Raw genomic sequence first — 16,189 nt, 5'->3', positions numbered from 1 at the left:
CTCCCTCAGAGCTGGTCAACTTGGCAACTTCACCTGAGTCCCTCACTTCTGCGGAGAAAATGTACCACTTGTCATTCCTGATGAGCATGGATGGGTGGGGGAGGCAGGGCAGGGCTGAAACAGGGGACCAGATGTCTGCCTTTTTTTTTTTTTTTTTTCCCCTTTTCTCCCTTAAAGAACTTAGCTACTTAGCACTTGAAATGTTTTAATTTGTGTGTTTTTTTCCTCTGTAAATCAAGAACTCTCAGTAGAAAAATAAAATTTCAATTCCTGATTTTACATGTATTATTTTTGGAGTAGGTAATCTAGGTACTTGTTTCAAAAATCAAGAGTGGCTGGGATCTGGGGCTCGGCTGTTTAGATTCACATCCCAGCTCTGCTGACGACTAGTTGTGGGACCCTGGGCAAGGCATTCAAAAACTCTGTAACTTGGTTTTCTCAGCTGTAAAGGACAACGATTACACACCCACACAAACAGTACCTTCCTCATGGTGTTGCTGTGACAGTTAATGTCACAACTTAGCTCAGTGCCCTAAATTCACGGTATTGTGCAATAGAAGCCCAGGAAGAGGTCTGGACTGCCCACAACCACATCTTTTTGCTTCTGGTGATACAAACTGGATACTTAAGCCAATAACTTTTCTTTGACAAACACTTTATTAAGAACACTATCTTGGCATATTGGTATGTTGTCTAAAACTAAACCAGTAACATGTAAAGATAACCAAATAGGAAACACTAATTTTTGATGACATTAATTAGCTACAAACCACTCAAGTATATCAGAAAAGGGGAAACAGAGAGCTGATACAAAACCTAAGCTGACATGCAGGAGGGGAGCCAGGTCTGGTTAACATCAGCCAGAACATTTCTACAATCTTCTGAATTTCATTTGTTAATTTGCTCTCGATGGAAGTTCTGTTTACCTTCAACATAACTGAGCTCCTGCTGTCAAAACATCACTTTGCAATGGTGACTTGAAGCCATCCTTTCAACTACTTATCACTAATATATATCTTGGGTGCCTTTGCTCAAGGACCACACTCTCTGTTCCTGTGGTTTATTTAGGACACTTAACATAACGTATTATTTGTTCTTTCACAGCAAGGTCTCCTCCTGACAGCCAAGATTCTATTTTTCTGTCATAAGTAATTATGAATGTACACCTCTAAAAAGATTCCCAATTTGAGGGGCATAATCTATTTCAGATAGTAAATCACAGAGACATCTCCATCCCTTGGGCGGCCCAAACGTACAACTCAGATGTATGAGCTCTCACTCTGAATTTTCCATACCTGGAGAAAAATGAGATGTTCCACTTTCTCCCTGGGGCAGTTAGGGGAAAAAAAAAACCTGGCACCTTTGTTGGAGCAATTTATATTGGCTTCAGTTCCTTTATTATTTTTTTAACTTCCGATGTAGTACTTCCATCTTCAAAGTCCCAGTTCCAAAAACCATCTCAGGGAGTCCCACTCCGAGGTTATTTGTCACTCCAATTATGTACTTTAGACTTTCCTTTACCCCTTCCATCCCACTCCCTCTGTTTCTACCAAAGGGTCTCTTCCCTTCCTCCTCTATGCACTTCTGACAATCATGTTCCCTGCTCACAACCAAAAACTAATAGTTCATTTCTCTAACTCATTAGCAAAGGGAACCTCCAGCAAATTTTCATTCCTGCTTCTTTCCCATTCCGCCATTGCTAACATTACTTGCTGTAACTCGGTGCCAGCCTTATCTTTATTTATTTATTTATTTTCAGCCTTATCTTTAAAGACAAGTATCCCTGTATTAATAAAAGCATGTATCTAGTGATGTAGGAGTATTGGGTCTGCTTTATAATAATATGAACAGCTAGTATTCTAAGTGCTTTGTATACAGTACATCTTACTGAATCTTCATGGAAAGCTTTCAGGCAGACACTATCTATTATCAATCTTGCTTTACAAATGCAATAACCAAAAGTCATAAAGGCCACATGGCAGAAATTGGTAGAGCCAAAGTCCAGATGAAGGTCATTTTGATACCAAAGGACTTATCAGCCTACAAAATGAGGCACAGCTTATCTCATTTTGGGGGTATGAGCCTAGATGATTAGCATTTAATAAAAACGGTGGCATCTCAAAGTGACCAATTTTCTCTATTTGTAGTTAATGATTTTTATTTTGTTGTGTATAACATTTTCCATTTCCCACCTTGGGCACTCAAGCTTCCAGAAGAATCCGGATGCTGGTCTGTTGGCTGTCGACTGGAAGGAACAATCGGTGGGCTCAACATATTTAACCAGTCCCTAAAAAGGAATGAAGAAAGGAAATAAACAGGTGTGCAATTTCATATGTAAATTTTACCTCTCCCTTGGATTTATAATTTCCTGGGGCTTTTACAAAGAAACATTTTTTTCCCTCTCCTTCATATTTCAGAAAGACAGAATGTCCAGAGTTAATAATCAGTTCTATAAATGGATTAATATAATGCTAATCATTGAACTAGTTGTCCCACAAATACATCTAGATTAAAGACAACTATTTCTTTTGGAAGTTTATTATTATTATTTTTTAAAAGATTTTGTGTATTCATGAGACACACAGAGAGAGAGGCAGAGACATAGGCAGGGGGAAAAGTAGGCTCTCTGCAAGGAGCCCAATGTGGGACTTGAGGCCAGAACCCCAGGATCATGCCCTGAACTGGTCAGACACTCAACCACTGAGCCACCCAGGCATCTCTCCTCTTGGAAGTTTATTATTGTGACTATTAAACTGTACACTGTTCCTCTCACATAAGAGAGTTATTTCGGTAACTCAGAAGAATGCAGCAGAGACAACGTTCCTTAGGATTTTTTGGGTAAGGAAGCCTGGCAAAGTCACATGTCACCTCTGTGACAACATTCCAAATGTGATCCAAAACAAAAGTTGGTCTTAGAGCAGTCAGGGACCAGCCTCAATGGAGGGGTCAGCACTCAGAGCATTAGAGCAGCAGAAGGCAAAAGAAAGAAGAGTGAGGGGAGCCAGGCCCCCGAGTGACTATTCCTTCTGTTCTTCCGTTAAGAATGGGGGCAAAACCACTCCTACATTCCCTGCTCCTTTGCCTCCAAATGCCAACCTAATTTCCCGAGTTCTTTACTCTCCTTCTTCCTCTATTCTTTTCAGGTCTTCCCAGTCCCTCTAGGAGGTACCTGCATGGGTGTGACACAAGAGAGTCATGCAGAGGGCATGAGTGACTGTGTGCTCTACTTCCAGCCTTTCTCAACTCTAGACTTGTTAGTGAGTTTCTTCAGGGGAGGGAGCAGGAAGGGAAAGTGCAGGCTGTTCCAACGGAAACTCTCTTGCTTGCATTGATATCAGCACCTGTTTTGTTTGCCTTATTCTTCTCAACAGGAGTATGTCCTCGTGACTAAACAGCTTCTTTCTAAATTTCTGTGTTTATTACTGTCTTTATCAATGATGGGAGACAGTCCCAGCAGGAAGTAAGAGTACTGGCTCTCCAGGTCAATCCTGGCTCCATGTTTCCCCATGCAAGAGCTTGGCCATGCCACTTACATCATACACCTCTTCCACAAAGAGGAGATAAGGACTGTACCTCAGAGTTTGGTTGTTAGAATTAAATGAAAAAAAAAAAAAATAAAAGGATGAACAACATTTAGCATGGATCTGGTTAATCACATTCAATAAATTTCAGCTAGGACCACCATCATCTTCATTATTGGTGAAAATCATTGCGTGGCTTTCCCTACAGTGATAAACCAAGGTAGGAGGAATTGGATTTTGTTGGAATTAAACCAATCAAGGATGGTAGCCTGGTTACAAGTCTCTATAGTCAAGATCTTCCACGAAAGTCATTCACTCTTCCTGCAAAAAAATAAGTATCTCAACATAAAATATCATTTAAAGTATCATTTGTGATATTTTAAGAGACTGTCAGCTCCTCCTCACCTTAGCTCTCACTAGATTATGACTAGTGAAATAAGCCAGGTGAACGTGCTGTATAAGTGGATTTCATAATAATACATTAAGAACACCAGAAAGGAATTATCGCAGACGTCCAAGCTAATGGGAAATTTTCTGATAAGTACTTTTCATTTAGTCCATTTCATTAGTCTAGACCCCAAGTTCCCACATTATAGAAAATTACAAGATCACATACAAATTACCAGCCCTGGTGACCTCATTACTCAATAAGAGTATTGGAGAGCAACAAGGAGCACCAACAACAGAGAGCATGTGATCATAGGATGACATCCCCAGTGACCAATCAGAAACTCTGAACACAGGCAGAAGTAGCTCCTACTCATGGTCCATGGGCAAGGGAAAAATAGACGTGGGGGCTGTATGACTGTTATGAAAGGCAAGACATTCACCTCTTAGGCCAATGACTTGATTACTGTTTTTCCTTCTCTGCAGTAGCTATGAAAAGTGCAGTGTTCTTCCTTTTGTGACTTTTTTGGTTGTTTTAAAATAATTTCAGACTTACAGCTTTTCTGTAAGAAAAGCACAAAGAGTACTTCTTTGCAAGAAGAGTACAAGCACTCCTACATATCCTTCATCCAGATTCCCTAACTGAAACACTTGATCACATTTGTTATCTATCATCATTTCTCTACCAAGTGGGATTGGCAAACTCTGGCTTGTGGGCAAAGTCTGGCTCACTGCCTGCTTTTGCACAGCCTGCAAAATGAGAATTATTTTTACATTTTTAAGTGGTTGAAAAAAATAAAATAATAATGTTTCATGACAGATGATAATTATATAAAATTCAAATGTGTCTATATATAAAGTTTTATTGGAATAAAGTCATGTTCACTTGTTATGTATTGTCTATGGATGTTTCTGTATTACAATGACAGAGTTAAGTATTCATTATTTGGCCCTTTACAGAAAAGTCTGATGATCCCTGGTCAATAACTGCAGGCTCATTTCTCCAATACTAATACAATACCACAGATTCATTCTCATCTCTCCTCTTTCTATATTTGTAACTCCTTTAGACAGTGAGGAACCCGGCTCCCATTATCTTCAGTAAATTTACTTATTTTTTGAACTATAGAATATGTCAAAAGTATTTCAGAATTGCCATGCAAACAAAACAACCGTAGAAAACCCCAAACTTACTCTCTAGAGTTCTTTTTATTCCTTCATTAATATTGTATAAAATGGTAAAACAGTATATTCTAAATTTACACGAGTTAGTTTTTCTCTCTGCTCTTCAGTGTGGTTGTATTATTTGTCTGAAATAAGAGTTATAGTCATCTACTTCTGTTTGTATTTTATTTGAGGTATTTTTTTCTCCATTAACTGGTGATTTTTATTACTCTTGTTGAGTACATAAAATGTTAACAGTTCAAAAGTCAAAATACCTAGAAACTCATATTCAGGTAAGTTACATTTCCGCCATACCTCTCAGTCTGTTCCTCCCTCATCATTTCCATGCCATCCCCATCGACCTCTCTATAGGAAATAAATTTCATTAGTTCTGGTATCTACTATGTTTCTTTTTGCAAAAAATAAGCAGGCATGTGTCTAATGCAAAAGGTAGATTACAATAACTCTCACACTTTCATTTTTCAATTTAAAATATAACCTGGAAATCATTCACCTCAGTTCATAGAGAACATTTCATTCTTCTTCACAACTGCGTGGTACTCCATGCATGGCCATACCATAATGTATTTCACCATACTCCTAGGTTTGGGCATGTTTTTAGTACTGTGCAATTACTGAAATTAACGCTGAAGTGGATAACCTTGAACTACATATTTTTGTACAGTTGAAGATATACCTTTTAAGGTAAATTCCCAGAAGTGGAATCCCTGGGACAAAAGGTAAATAGATACTTGGTTTTGTTAGATACTAACAAATTCCCTCCACAAGGGTTGTGCCATCTGCATTCCCACCAGCCATTGTGGGTCAGTGCTGGTTTCTCACCAGCCATGTCATAAGAGTATGTTGTAAAGTTTTTCATGCTTTCCAATTTGAGAGATAAAAACTGGTATCTTAAAGTAATTCTGATTTGCATTTGTTCTCAATATGAGCATTATGAATGGAGTCGACTGTCTTTTCAAGTGGCTAAGGCCACGTACTTAACATGTAGGTATATGTATATATGCATTTTATATCTATGTTTTTTTTGTGTATTCATGTCTTTGCTCTTTCTTCTATCAGATTTTTTGTCTTTTCCCCTCACTTTGTTGTATGTCTTTGCTTACACCTTTTTTGCCATGCAAAAGTTTAAAAAAATTTTCTGTAATCAAATGTATTAATTTTTTAATTACCTCTGTACTTTGAGTTATAGTATATATGGTGTGAATATATTTTGGTATAAGGTGGATCTAATTTTATCTTTAAAAAATGACTACAGGTTGGTGGGGTAAGATGGCGGAAGAGTAGGGTCCCCAAGTCAACTCTCCCCACCAACTTACCTAGATAACTTTCAAGTCATCCTGAAAACCTACATATTCAGCCTGAGATTTAAAGAGAGAACAGCTGGAATGCTACAGAGAGAAGAGTTTGTGCTTCTAACAAGTACAACTTGTTTTTAGCCACTCTGCACTGAGCAAAATGACTAGAAAGAAGAACTCACTACAAAAGAAAGAATCAGAAATAGTACTCTCTCCCACAGAGTTACAGAATTTGAATTACAATTCGATGTCAGAAAGCCAATTCAGAAGCACAATTATAAAGCTACCGGTGGCTCTGGAAAAAAGCATAAAGGATTCAAGAGACTTCATGACTGCAGAATTTCTATGTAATCAGGCCTAAATTAAAAATCAATTAAATGAGATGCAATCCAAACTGGAGGTCCTAACGACGAGGGTTAATGAGGTAGAAGAACGAGTGAGTGACATAGAAGACAAGTTGATGGCAAGGAAGGAAGCTGAGGAAAAAAGAGAAAAGCAATTAAAAGATCATGAGGAAAGGTTAAGGGAAATAAATGACTGCCTCAGAAGGAAAAAAATCTATGTTTATTTGGGGTTCCAGAGGGTGCTGAAAGGGACAGAGGACCAGAAAGTGTATTTGAAAAAATCATAGCTGAGAACTTCCCTAACTTGGGGAAGGAAACAGGCATTCAGATCCAGGAGATAGAGAGATCCCTCCTGCCCCACACCCCTCGCCCGCAAAATCAATAAAAACCGGTCAACACCCTGACATTTAATAGTGAAACTTACAAATTCCAAAGATAAAGAGAAGATCCTTAAAGCAGCAAGAAACAAGAAATCCCTAACCTTTATGGAGAGAAGTTATAGGTTAACAGCAGACCTCTCCACAGAGACCTGGCAGGCCAGAAGGGGCTGGCAGGATATATTCAGGGTCCTAAATGAGAAGAACACACAGCCAAGAATACTTTATCCAGCAAGGCTCTCATTCACAATAGAAGGAGTGATAAAGAGCTTCCAAGATAGGCAGAAACTGAAAGAATATGTGACCACCAAACCAGCTCTGCAGGAAATATTAAGGGGGACTCTGTAAAACAAAGAGGAAGTCCAAAGAAACAATCCACAAAAACAGGGACTGGATAGGTATCATGATGACACTAAATTCTTATCTTTGAATAGTAACTCTGAACGTGAATGGGATTAATGATCCCATCAAAAGGTGCAGGGTTTCAGACTGGATAAAAAAGCAAGACCCATCTATTTGCTGTCTACAAGAGACTCATTTTATTTTTTATTTTTTTATTTATTTATTTTTTTATTTATTTATGATAGTCACAGAGAGAGAAAGAGAGAGAGGCAGAGACATAGGCAGAGGGAGAAGCAGGCTCCATGCACCGGGAGCCTGATGTGGGATTCGATCCCGGGTCTCCAGGATCGCGCCCTGGGCCAAAGGCAGGCGCCAAACCGCTGCGCCACCCAGGGATCCCGAGACTCATTTTAGACCTAAGGACACCTACAGCCTGAAAATAAAAGGTTGGAGAACCATTTACCATTCAAATGGTCCTCAAAAGAAAGCTGGGGTAACCATCCTCATATCAGGTAAATTGAGCTTTATTCCAAAGACTGTAAAAGAGATGAAGAGGGACACTATATCATATGTAAAGGATCTAGCCAACAAGAGGACTTAACAATCATGAATATTTATGCCCCTAATGTGGGAGCTGCCAAGTATAACAATCAATTAATAACCAAAGTTAAGACATACTTAGATAATAATACACTTATACTGGGGGACTTCAACACGGCGCTTTCTGTAAATGACAGATATTCTAAGCACAACATCTCCAAAGAAACAAGAGCTTTAAATGATACACTGGACCAGATGGATTTCACAGATATTTACAGAACTTTACATCCAAACACAACTGAATACACATTCTTCTCAAGTGCACATGGAACTTTCTCCAGAATAGACCACATACTGGGTCACAAATCAGGTCTCAACCGATCTCAAAAGATTGAGATTGTCCCCTGCATATTTTCAGACCATAATGCTTTGAAACTTGAACTCAATCACAAGAAGAAATTTGGAAGAAACTCAAACACGTGGAGGTTAAAGACCATCCTGCTAAAAGATGAAAGGGTCAACCAGAAAATTAAAGAAGAATTAAAAAAAAGATTCATGGAAACTAATGAGAATGAAGATACAACCATTCAAAATCTTTGGGATACAGCAAAAGCAGTCCTGAGAGGGAAATACATTGCAATACAAGCATCCCTCAAAAAATTGGAAAAAAACCCTCAAATACAAAAGCTAACCTTGCACCTAGAGGAATGGAGAAAGAACAGCAAATAAAACCTACACCAAGCAGAAGAAGAGAGTTAATAAAGATTCGAGCAGAATTCAATGAAATAGAGACCAGAAGAACTGTAGAAGAGATCAACAAAACCAGGAATTGGTTCTTTGAAAGAATTAATAAGATAGATAAACCATTAACCAGCTTTATTAAAAACAAAAAAGACTCAAATTAATAAAATCACAAATGAAAAAGGAGATATCACCACCCAATATCACGGAAATACAAACGATTTTAAATACATATTATGAGCATCCATATGCCAATAAATTAGGCAATCTAGAAGAAATGAATGCATTTCTGGAAAATCACAGACTACCAAAACTGCAACAGGAAGAAATAGAAAACCCGAACAGGCCAATAACCAGGGAGGAAATTGAAGCAGTCATCAAAAACTTCCCAAGACACAAAAGTCCAGGGCCAAATGGCTTCCCAGGGGAATTCTATCAAACGTTTAAAGAAGAAACAATACCAATTCTACTAAAGCTGTTCTGAAAGATAGAATACTTCGAAACTCGTTTTATGAGGTCAGCATCACCTTAATTCCAAAACCAGACAAAGACCCCACAAAAAAGGAGAAATAGAGACCAATATCCCGGATGCACACAGAATACAAAAATTCTTAACAAGATACTAGCCAATAGGGTCCAACAGTACATTAAGAAGATTATTCACCATGACCAAGTGGGATTTATCCCAGGGATGCAAGGCTAGTTCAACATTCGTAAAGCAATCAATGTGATAGATCATATCAACAAGAGGAAAAAACAAGAACCATATGATGTTTCTCAATAGATGCAGAGAAAGCATTTAGCAAAACACAGTACCCATTCCTGATCAAAACTCTTCAGAGTGTAGGGATAGAGGGAACATTCCTCAGCATCTTAAAAGCCATCTATGAAAGCCCACAGCAAATATCATTATCAATGGGGAAACACTGGGAGCTTTTCCCCTAAGATCAGGAACACAGCACGGATGTCCACTCTCACCACTGCTATTCAACATAGTACTAGAAGTCCTAGCCTCAGCAATCAGACAACAAAAAGAAATCAAAGGCATTCAAATTGGCAAAGAAGAAATCAAACTCTCTCTCCTTGCAGATGACATGATACTGTACATAGAAAACCCAAAAGACTCCACCCCAAGATTGCTAGAACTCATACAGCAATTCGGCAGTGTGGCAGGATACAAAATCAATGCCCAGAAATCAGTGGCATTTCTATACACTAACAATGAGACTGAAGAAAGAGAAATTAAGGAGTCAATTCCATTTACAATTGCACCCAAAAGCATAAGTTACCTAGGAACAAACCTAACCAAAGAGGTAAAGGATCTTTACCCTAAAAACTGCAGAACACTTCTGAGAGAAACTGAGGAAGACACAAAGAGATGGAAAAATATTCCATGCTCATGGATTGGAAGAATTAATATTGTGAAAATGTCTATGCTACCGAGGGCAATTTACACATCTCATGCAATCTCTATCAAAATACCATGGACTTTCTTCAGAGAGTTGGAACAAATCATCTTAAGATTTGTGTGGAATCAGAAAAGACCCTGAATAGCCAGGGGAATACTGAAAAAGAAAACTCGAGTCGGGGGCATCACAATGCTGGAGATTTCAAGCTGTACTACAAAGCTGTGATCATGGGACGCCTGGGTGGCTCAGCTGTTGAGCGTCCGCTCAAGGCATGATCCCAGGGTCCTGGGATCGAGTTCCACGTCGGGCTCCCCACATGGAGCCTGCTTCTCCCTCTGCCTATGTTTCTGCCTCTCTCTGTCTCTCATGAATAAATAAATAAATATTAAAAAAAAAAACAAAGCTGTGATCATCAAGACAGTGTGGTACTAGCACAAAAACAGACACATAGATCAATGGAACAGAATAGAGAACCCAGAAATGGGCCCTCAACTCTATGGTCAACTAATATTTGACAAACCAGGAAAGACTATCCACTGGAAAAATGACAGTCTCTTCAATAAATGGTGCTGGAAAAATTGGATAGCCATGTGCAGAAGAATGAAACTAGACCATTTTCTTGCACCATACACAAAGATAAACTCAAAATGGATGGAAGATCTAAATGTGAGCAAGAATCCACCAAAATCCTAGAGAACACAGGCAACACCCTTTTTGAACTTGGCCACAGCAACTTCTTGCAAGATACACCTATGAAGGCAAGGGAAACAAAAGCAAAAATGAACTATTGGGACTTCATCAAGATAAAAAGCTTCTGCACAGCAAAAGAAACAGTCAACAGAACTAAAAGACAGCCTACAGAATGGGAAAAGATATTTGCAAATGACATATCAGATAAAGGGCTAGTATCCAAGATCTAGAAAGAACATGAAACTCAACAGCAAAGAAACAAACAATCCCATCATGAAATAGGCAAAAGACATGAACAGAAATGTCACAGAGGAAGACATAGACATGGCCAACAAGCACATGAGAAAATGCTCCACATCCCTTGCCATCAGGGAAATACAAATGAAATCCACAATGAGATCCCGCCTTACACCAGTGAGAATGGTGAAAATTAACAAGGCAGGAAACCACAAATGGAGAGGATGTGGAGAAAGGGGAACCCTCTTGCACTGTGGGTGGGAATGTGAACTGGTGCAGCCACTCTGGAAAAACAGTGTGGAGGTTCCTCAAAGAGTTAAAAATAGATCTGCCCTACAACCCAGCAATTGCACTACTGGGGATTTACCCCAAAGATACAGATGCAGTGAAATGGCAGACACCTGCACCCCAATGTTCATAGCAGCAATGTCCACAATAGCCAAACTGTGGAAGGAGCCTCGGTGTCCACTGAAAGACGAATGGATAAAGAAGCTGTGGTCTATATATACAATGGAATATTACTCAGCCATTAGAAACGACAAATACCCACCATTTGCTTTGACGTGCATGGAACTGGAGGGTATTATGCAGAGTGAAGTAAGTCAATCGGAGAAGGACAAACATTATATGGTCTCATTCATTTGGGGAATATAAGAAATAGTGAAAGGGAATAAAGGGGAAAGGAGAGAAAATGAGTGGGAAATATCAGAAAGGGTGACAGAACATGAGAGACTCCTAACTCTGGGAAACGAACAAGGGGTAGTGGGAGGGGAGGTGGGTGGTTGGATGGGGGGATTGGGTGATGGGCACTGAGGGGGGCACTTGACGGGATGAGCACTGGGTGATATGCTATATGTTGGCAAACTGAACTCTAATGATTAATAAAAAGTAATTAAAAAATACATCTGAAAAAAATGACTACAGAATTCTCTTGACAAGTGATGCTATTTTAACTTAAGATTCAGAAGATTTTATACAATTAAGACATTTTGATCAAAGCATCGTGTTTGTCTGGCTTTTTACTAAGTATCCATTTACAAACATACAAAGTATGTTTTGAAAAAAAGGAGTTCTATGTAACCTGTAAAATATGGAAAATATCAGGTTAAATACAGGACTTTTTCTTGCAGAGCTTTTGAGAGCTTCTAAAACACCTGAGAGGAGGATAGCCCCCATGCGTGCATCTGGAAGTGTCACATTTTTGGGGAACGTAAGTCCAAAAAGCACACCTTGAGAAATGTTGCTTCAGGTTATAATATTTTCCCATCCTGGTGACATCGTTTTTGTGCATTTGGTTTTTATTTTACTTTGTATATGTTTAACAATTTCATTTTCTCAAGAGCATATTTTTGGTGACTTGTTAAGAAGCACAGGTGCATAGTGTAGCACCTGTATCCTCTATGTTCACATTTTCAGACGTGATATGTAGTGCCAATAGACTTGACCCTTGATCAGCTTCTTTAAAACCCATGCCTTCCTAACTCAGGAAGCAGCAAACATCAAACAAAATGGGAGTTTAGCTGAGGCACACTCAGAGCATGCCAGCCCTGGCCAGAGTTCTGAACCTCTCCCTGGGCTGCTTTTCCCCTCACTTTGAATTTGATCTTGTTCTTTATTCCACCATTTTCATATTCACCTTGTCCTTTGCACGTGACATTTGGTTGCTTTCCTCAGCTCTGATTATAATCCTTTTCTCCCAAGCACTGATTCCATCTACCTGTTAAGAAAGCCTCTAACTCCTTTGGTGGATGAGCACCCTCTTCCATCCCTCCTGCTATCTGAGATTTTTTTTTAAAGATTTTATTTATTTATTCATGAGAGGCACAGAGAAAGAGAGGCAGAGACACAGGCAGAGGGAGAAGCAGGCTCCATGCAGGGAGCCCGATGTGGGACTCGATGCCGGGACTCCAGGATCACGCCCTGGGCTGAAGGCAGATGCTAAACCGCTGAGCCACCCAGGGATCCCCCTCTGAGATGTTTTGGGTGGTGCAGTGTCCTCCCATTCTTTTCATGGACTCAAGCCGGCCCCCCGCCCCTGCCTCTCCTCTTCAAACTAGACAAAGGACCTCCCGGCACACCTATGTATGCTGAATACTGTCACCGATGTCTTTTATTTAAAATTCAAGACAATTGATTCACATTAAATACCACATATAAAAATATAGGACAGATGAAGAATACATACCATCTTGTGAATTTTCACAATGGCCAGATTTATCTGATATTAAAATCTTGGCCAAAATAAGAATACCTTACTGTTTTCCTCCCACTCGCATGGTAGAGTTTTTGAAGCGAGGCACTGAGCATTAAAACTAAACCAGATATTTTTACAACTGGGGAGGATATCCTCAGTTAAGATAGACTATGGTTTCAGGTTCTTCATTTAAAAGCAAGATTTTGTTTCCAAAAACAGTTTTACACACATTTATTTCTTTAATGTGTTTCCTATAAGTATATTATGTCTGTACATACATATATATCTATATACAAATACATGATATGAGGCCAACAGTTAGCTTAATCAGCTCTCTACATACTTAGTAACCATTTACTGAACTTCTGTGTGTCAGGTCCTGAGGAATCAGAGCACTCATAGTTGGATGGAAGAAGCATTCTAGCTAGCAGAAAATGAACTAAAACATGGGTTATACACAAAGGCTGCTGTGGGCCAATCACATCATCTGCTTGTTCTCTTCAAAGACCTTCCTTGTAATGAAACCATCTACAATCTTGTATATTCTGATTGAATTTATTTTTTTTTGGGGGGGGTTAATTATTTGAGAAATCTATAAAAATCTAATAAATCTGGAGGAATTATTCATCTAGTTCTCATTTACAGCCCTGAGCTACCTGGTATCCCAAAGCTCTGGATTAAAAGAGGCAGCCAGTCAAATCTGGCTATGGGACATCTTATTTTAGGAATTTAAGAATATGCAGCAATTTCTATCCAATACGTAATGATACTTATCATTTGGTGCCAGTGCGCATTTCTTATTCAATGAGAGAAATGTGGGTTTTAAAAATATCAGATGGCCAGGCAACAAGATAGGGAGAGGCCTGGGAAATATCTTCCTCTGGGGGAATTCACAGATTCATTTTAAAAGCTGATGAATATTGTTTTCCCAGAAAAACATACATAAGTACCAAATTTTATTTCTAATTTCAGGAGGTCAGAGAACATCTAAAGCCCATTCATGGACTTTTAGATGCCCATCTCAGGCACGTCTACACCTTGGAATACTGTGGAGGTGCTGTTTTGAGCAGTGTAAATTCCCTGGTTGGCAAAGTTTTTCTGTGAAGAGCCAGACAGAGAATACACTCAGCTTTACAAGCCATGGAAGTCTCTGTTTTAACTATTCAACTCTGCTGCTGTAGTGTGAAAGCACGCATAAACAATAAGTAAATGAATGGGTATGGCTGCCTTCCAATAAAAATCTTAAAAAAGAATCTCACAATGAACAGGATTTGACTTACAGGCTAAGGCTGAATGACCTCCATCATAGAGGAAGGAAATGTGAAACGAAACATTCTTAGGGCTCTTATGAAAATCCCTGTCAATTTTCCTCCTAAATGTGTGTGTGTGTGTGTGTGTGTGTGTGTGTTTAAACATTTTATTTATTTATTCATGAGAGACAGAGAGAGGCAGAGGCATAGACAGAGGGAAAAGCAGGCTCCTTGCAGGGAGCCTGATGCGGGGCTTCATCCCTAGACTCAGGATCCTGCCCTGAGCTGAAGGCAGATGCTCAACCACTGGGCAACCCAGGCATCCTATAAATGTGTTTTGAATCCACCTTTCACACCAACTCTACTTCCACCACCAAAGCCCAACGATCACCTTGCCTCTTGTTATCTGTAGCAAAAACCCTCATCACCATTTATTCTTGCTTCACTTCTCTACTGTCCACACTGTAGCCAAATTTCAATTTGATTATGTCAACCTTTTGTTTAAATCCCCTCAGTATCATTGGGAAGATATTGCACTTGAGAGTAACACCAGAATCCTTATGCTGGCCTTTGAGGCTTTGCATGAACTAATCTCTATATATTTTTCCAACCTCGTCTTGCATTATTCTCCCTCTCATTACGTTCCAGTCATACTGATCTTCTCTCAAATTCTGGAATATGCCATGCTCCCTACTATCATGGTGCCTTTGCCCAGGCTGTGCTCCCTTGTCTATAGCACACCCTCCTTCCCTGTTCCTACCTGTCCTTGGCCTGGTAAAGTCATACCCAACCCTCCTGATTTTAGCTCAATCATCACTCTCTTGGGAAGTCTTCTGTAACATACCCTCTCCAATCTAGCTGAGTTCCTTTGTTATACTTAATAGAGCAACTGTGATCTTCTCCTTAAGAGCTCTTGTCTCAGTTCATAATTATATCCTCATGTGTTAGATCATTTGATGTATGTAGTCTCCCCCATTGCCTCTTACCCAGCAGAGTGCCTGGCACAGAGTAGGCACTTCCTCCATATTTATCAAATGCATGACTATTGAGTCTCCTTGTCAGTCCAGAAGATTACTGAAAGTTTCCCTAACAATCAGTAATGCTGTCATTGCCACCCACTCTGTTATTTTCCCTCCATATTGCTTTCTCCACCTGCCAGGGGTATGCTATTGTTTATTCATCATGTGCTTGGTACATAGAATTTGGGGTATGGAGACATACAACTTGCTTCTTTATAACCATGACAGAAAAATTTAATTTTCTGCCTCAGAAAACAGAATGCAAGTTCAGAAATATGTTTAACTAGTATAAGAAAAGCTAAGAAAATATCTTTTTTTAAAAAAACTTAAATAGCTTTTCTTCATAGGATTCATCTCCCATTTTATGTATCTCTTCAGATGGACTGGAATAAGTATTAAGATGCTGTTGTTTAATTTTGGTTGGTTTTCCACAAGAGTACTCTGACCTCACTGCTGGATTCTCAAGGTTTGAGGTTTGCCTCCTACAATGTTACCACCGAGTGATTATCTAATCTGTACCTGAGTATCAGTAACTGTGTGTGTACTTCCTTCAAAGACCACATTTCATCCTCAAATAACTTTATTAGAAGTTTTTTCTCATGTTGAGGAAAAATCCATTTTCTCTTCATCTTCACCTATTTCTCCTTTCTTTACCCTT

General features: G+C 39.2%; 1 protein-coding gene across 34 annotated transcripts in view; it reads right to left on the bottom strand.

The window, feature by feature from the left end:
- Positions 1-16,189, bottom strand: part of CFAP20DC (CFAP20 domain containing) — a 246,655-nt gene that overhangs the window by 14,411 nt on the left and 216,055 nt on the right. For 20 of the 34 annotated variants that reach the window (XR_007404050.1, XR_007404049.1, XM_049097500.1 and 17 more), the window contains 2 exons: positions 5,388-5,438; positions 2,193-2,287 (listed from right to left, as the gene is read on the bottom strand). Coding sequence is in view for 28 of the 34 variants with exons in the window: in XM_049097500.1 (XP_048953457.1) it covers positions 2,193-2,287; positions 5,388-5,438 (146 nt within the window). In the remaining 6 variants the exon portion in view is untranslated. The remainder of the gene's footprint in view (positions 1-2,192; positions 2,288-5,387; positions 5,439-16,189) is intronic. The other 14 variants (XR_007404051.1, XR_007404052.1, XR_007404053.1 and 11 more) reach the window with 1 other exon arrangement.

This window comes from Canis lupus, chromosome 20 (genome assembly GCF_003254725.2).
Source record: "Canis lupus dingo isolate Sandy chromosome 20, ASM325472v2, whole genome shotgun sequence".
Classification (NCBI taxonomy): domain Eukaryota; kingdom Metazoa; phylum Chordata; class Mammalia; order Carnivora; family Canidae; genus Canis; species Canis lupus.
Note: the sequence above shows the minus strand (reverse complement) of the source record. Positions and strands in the feature narration are given on the sequence as shown.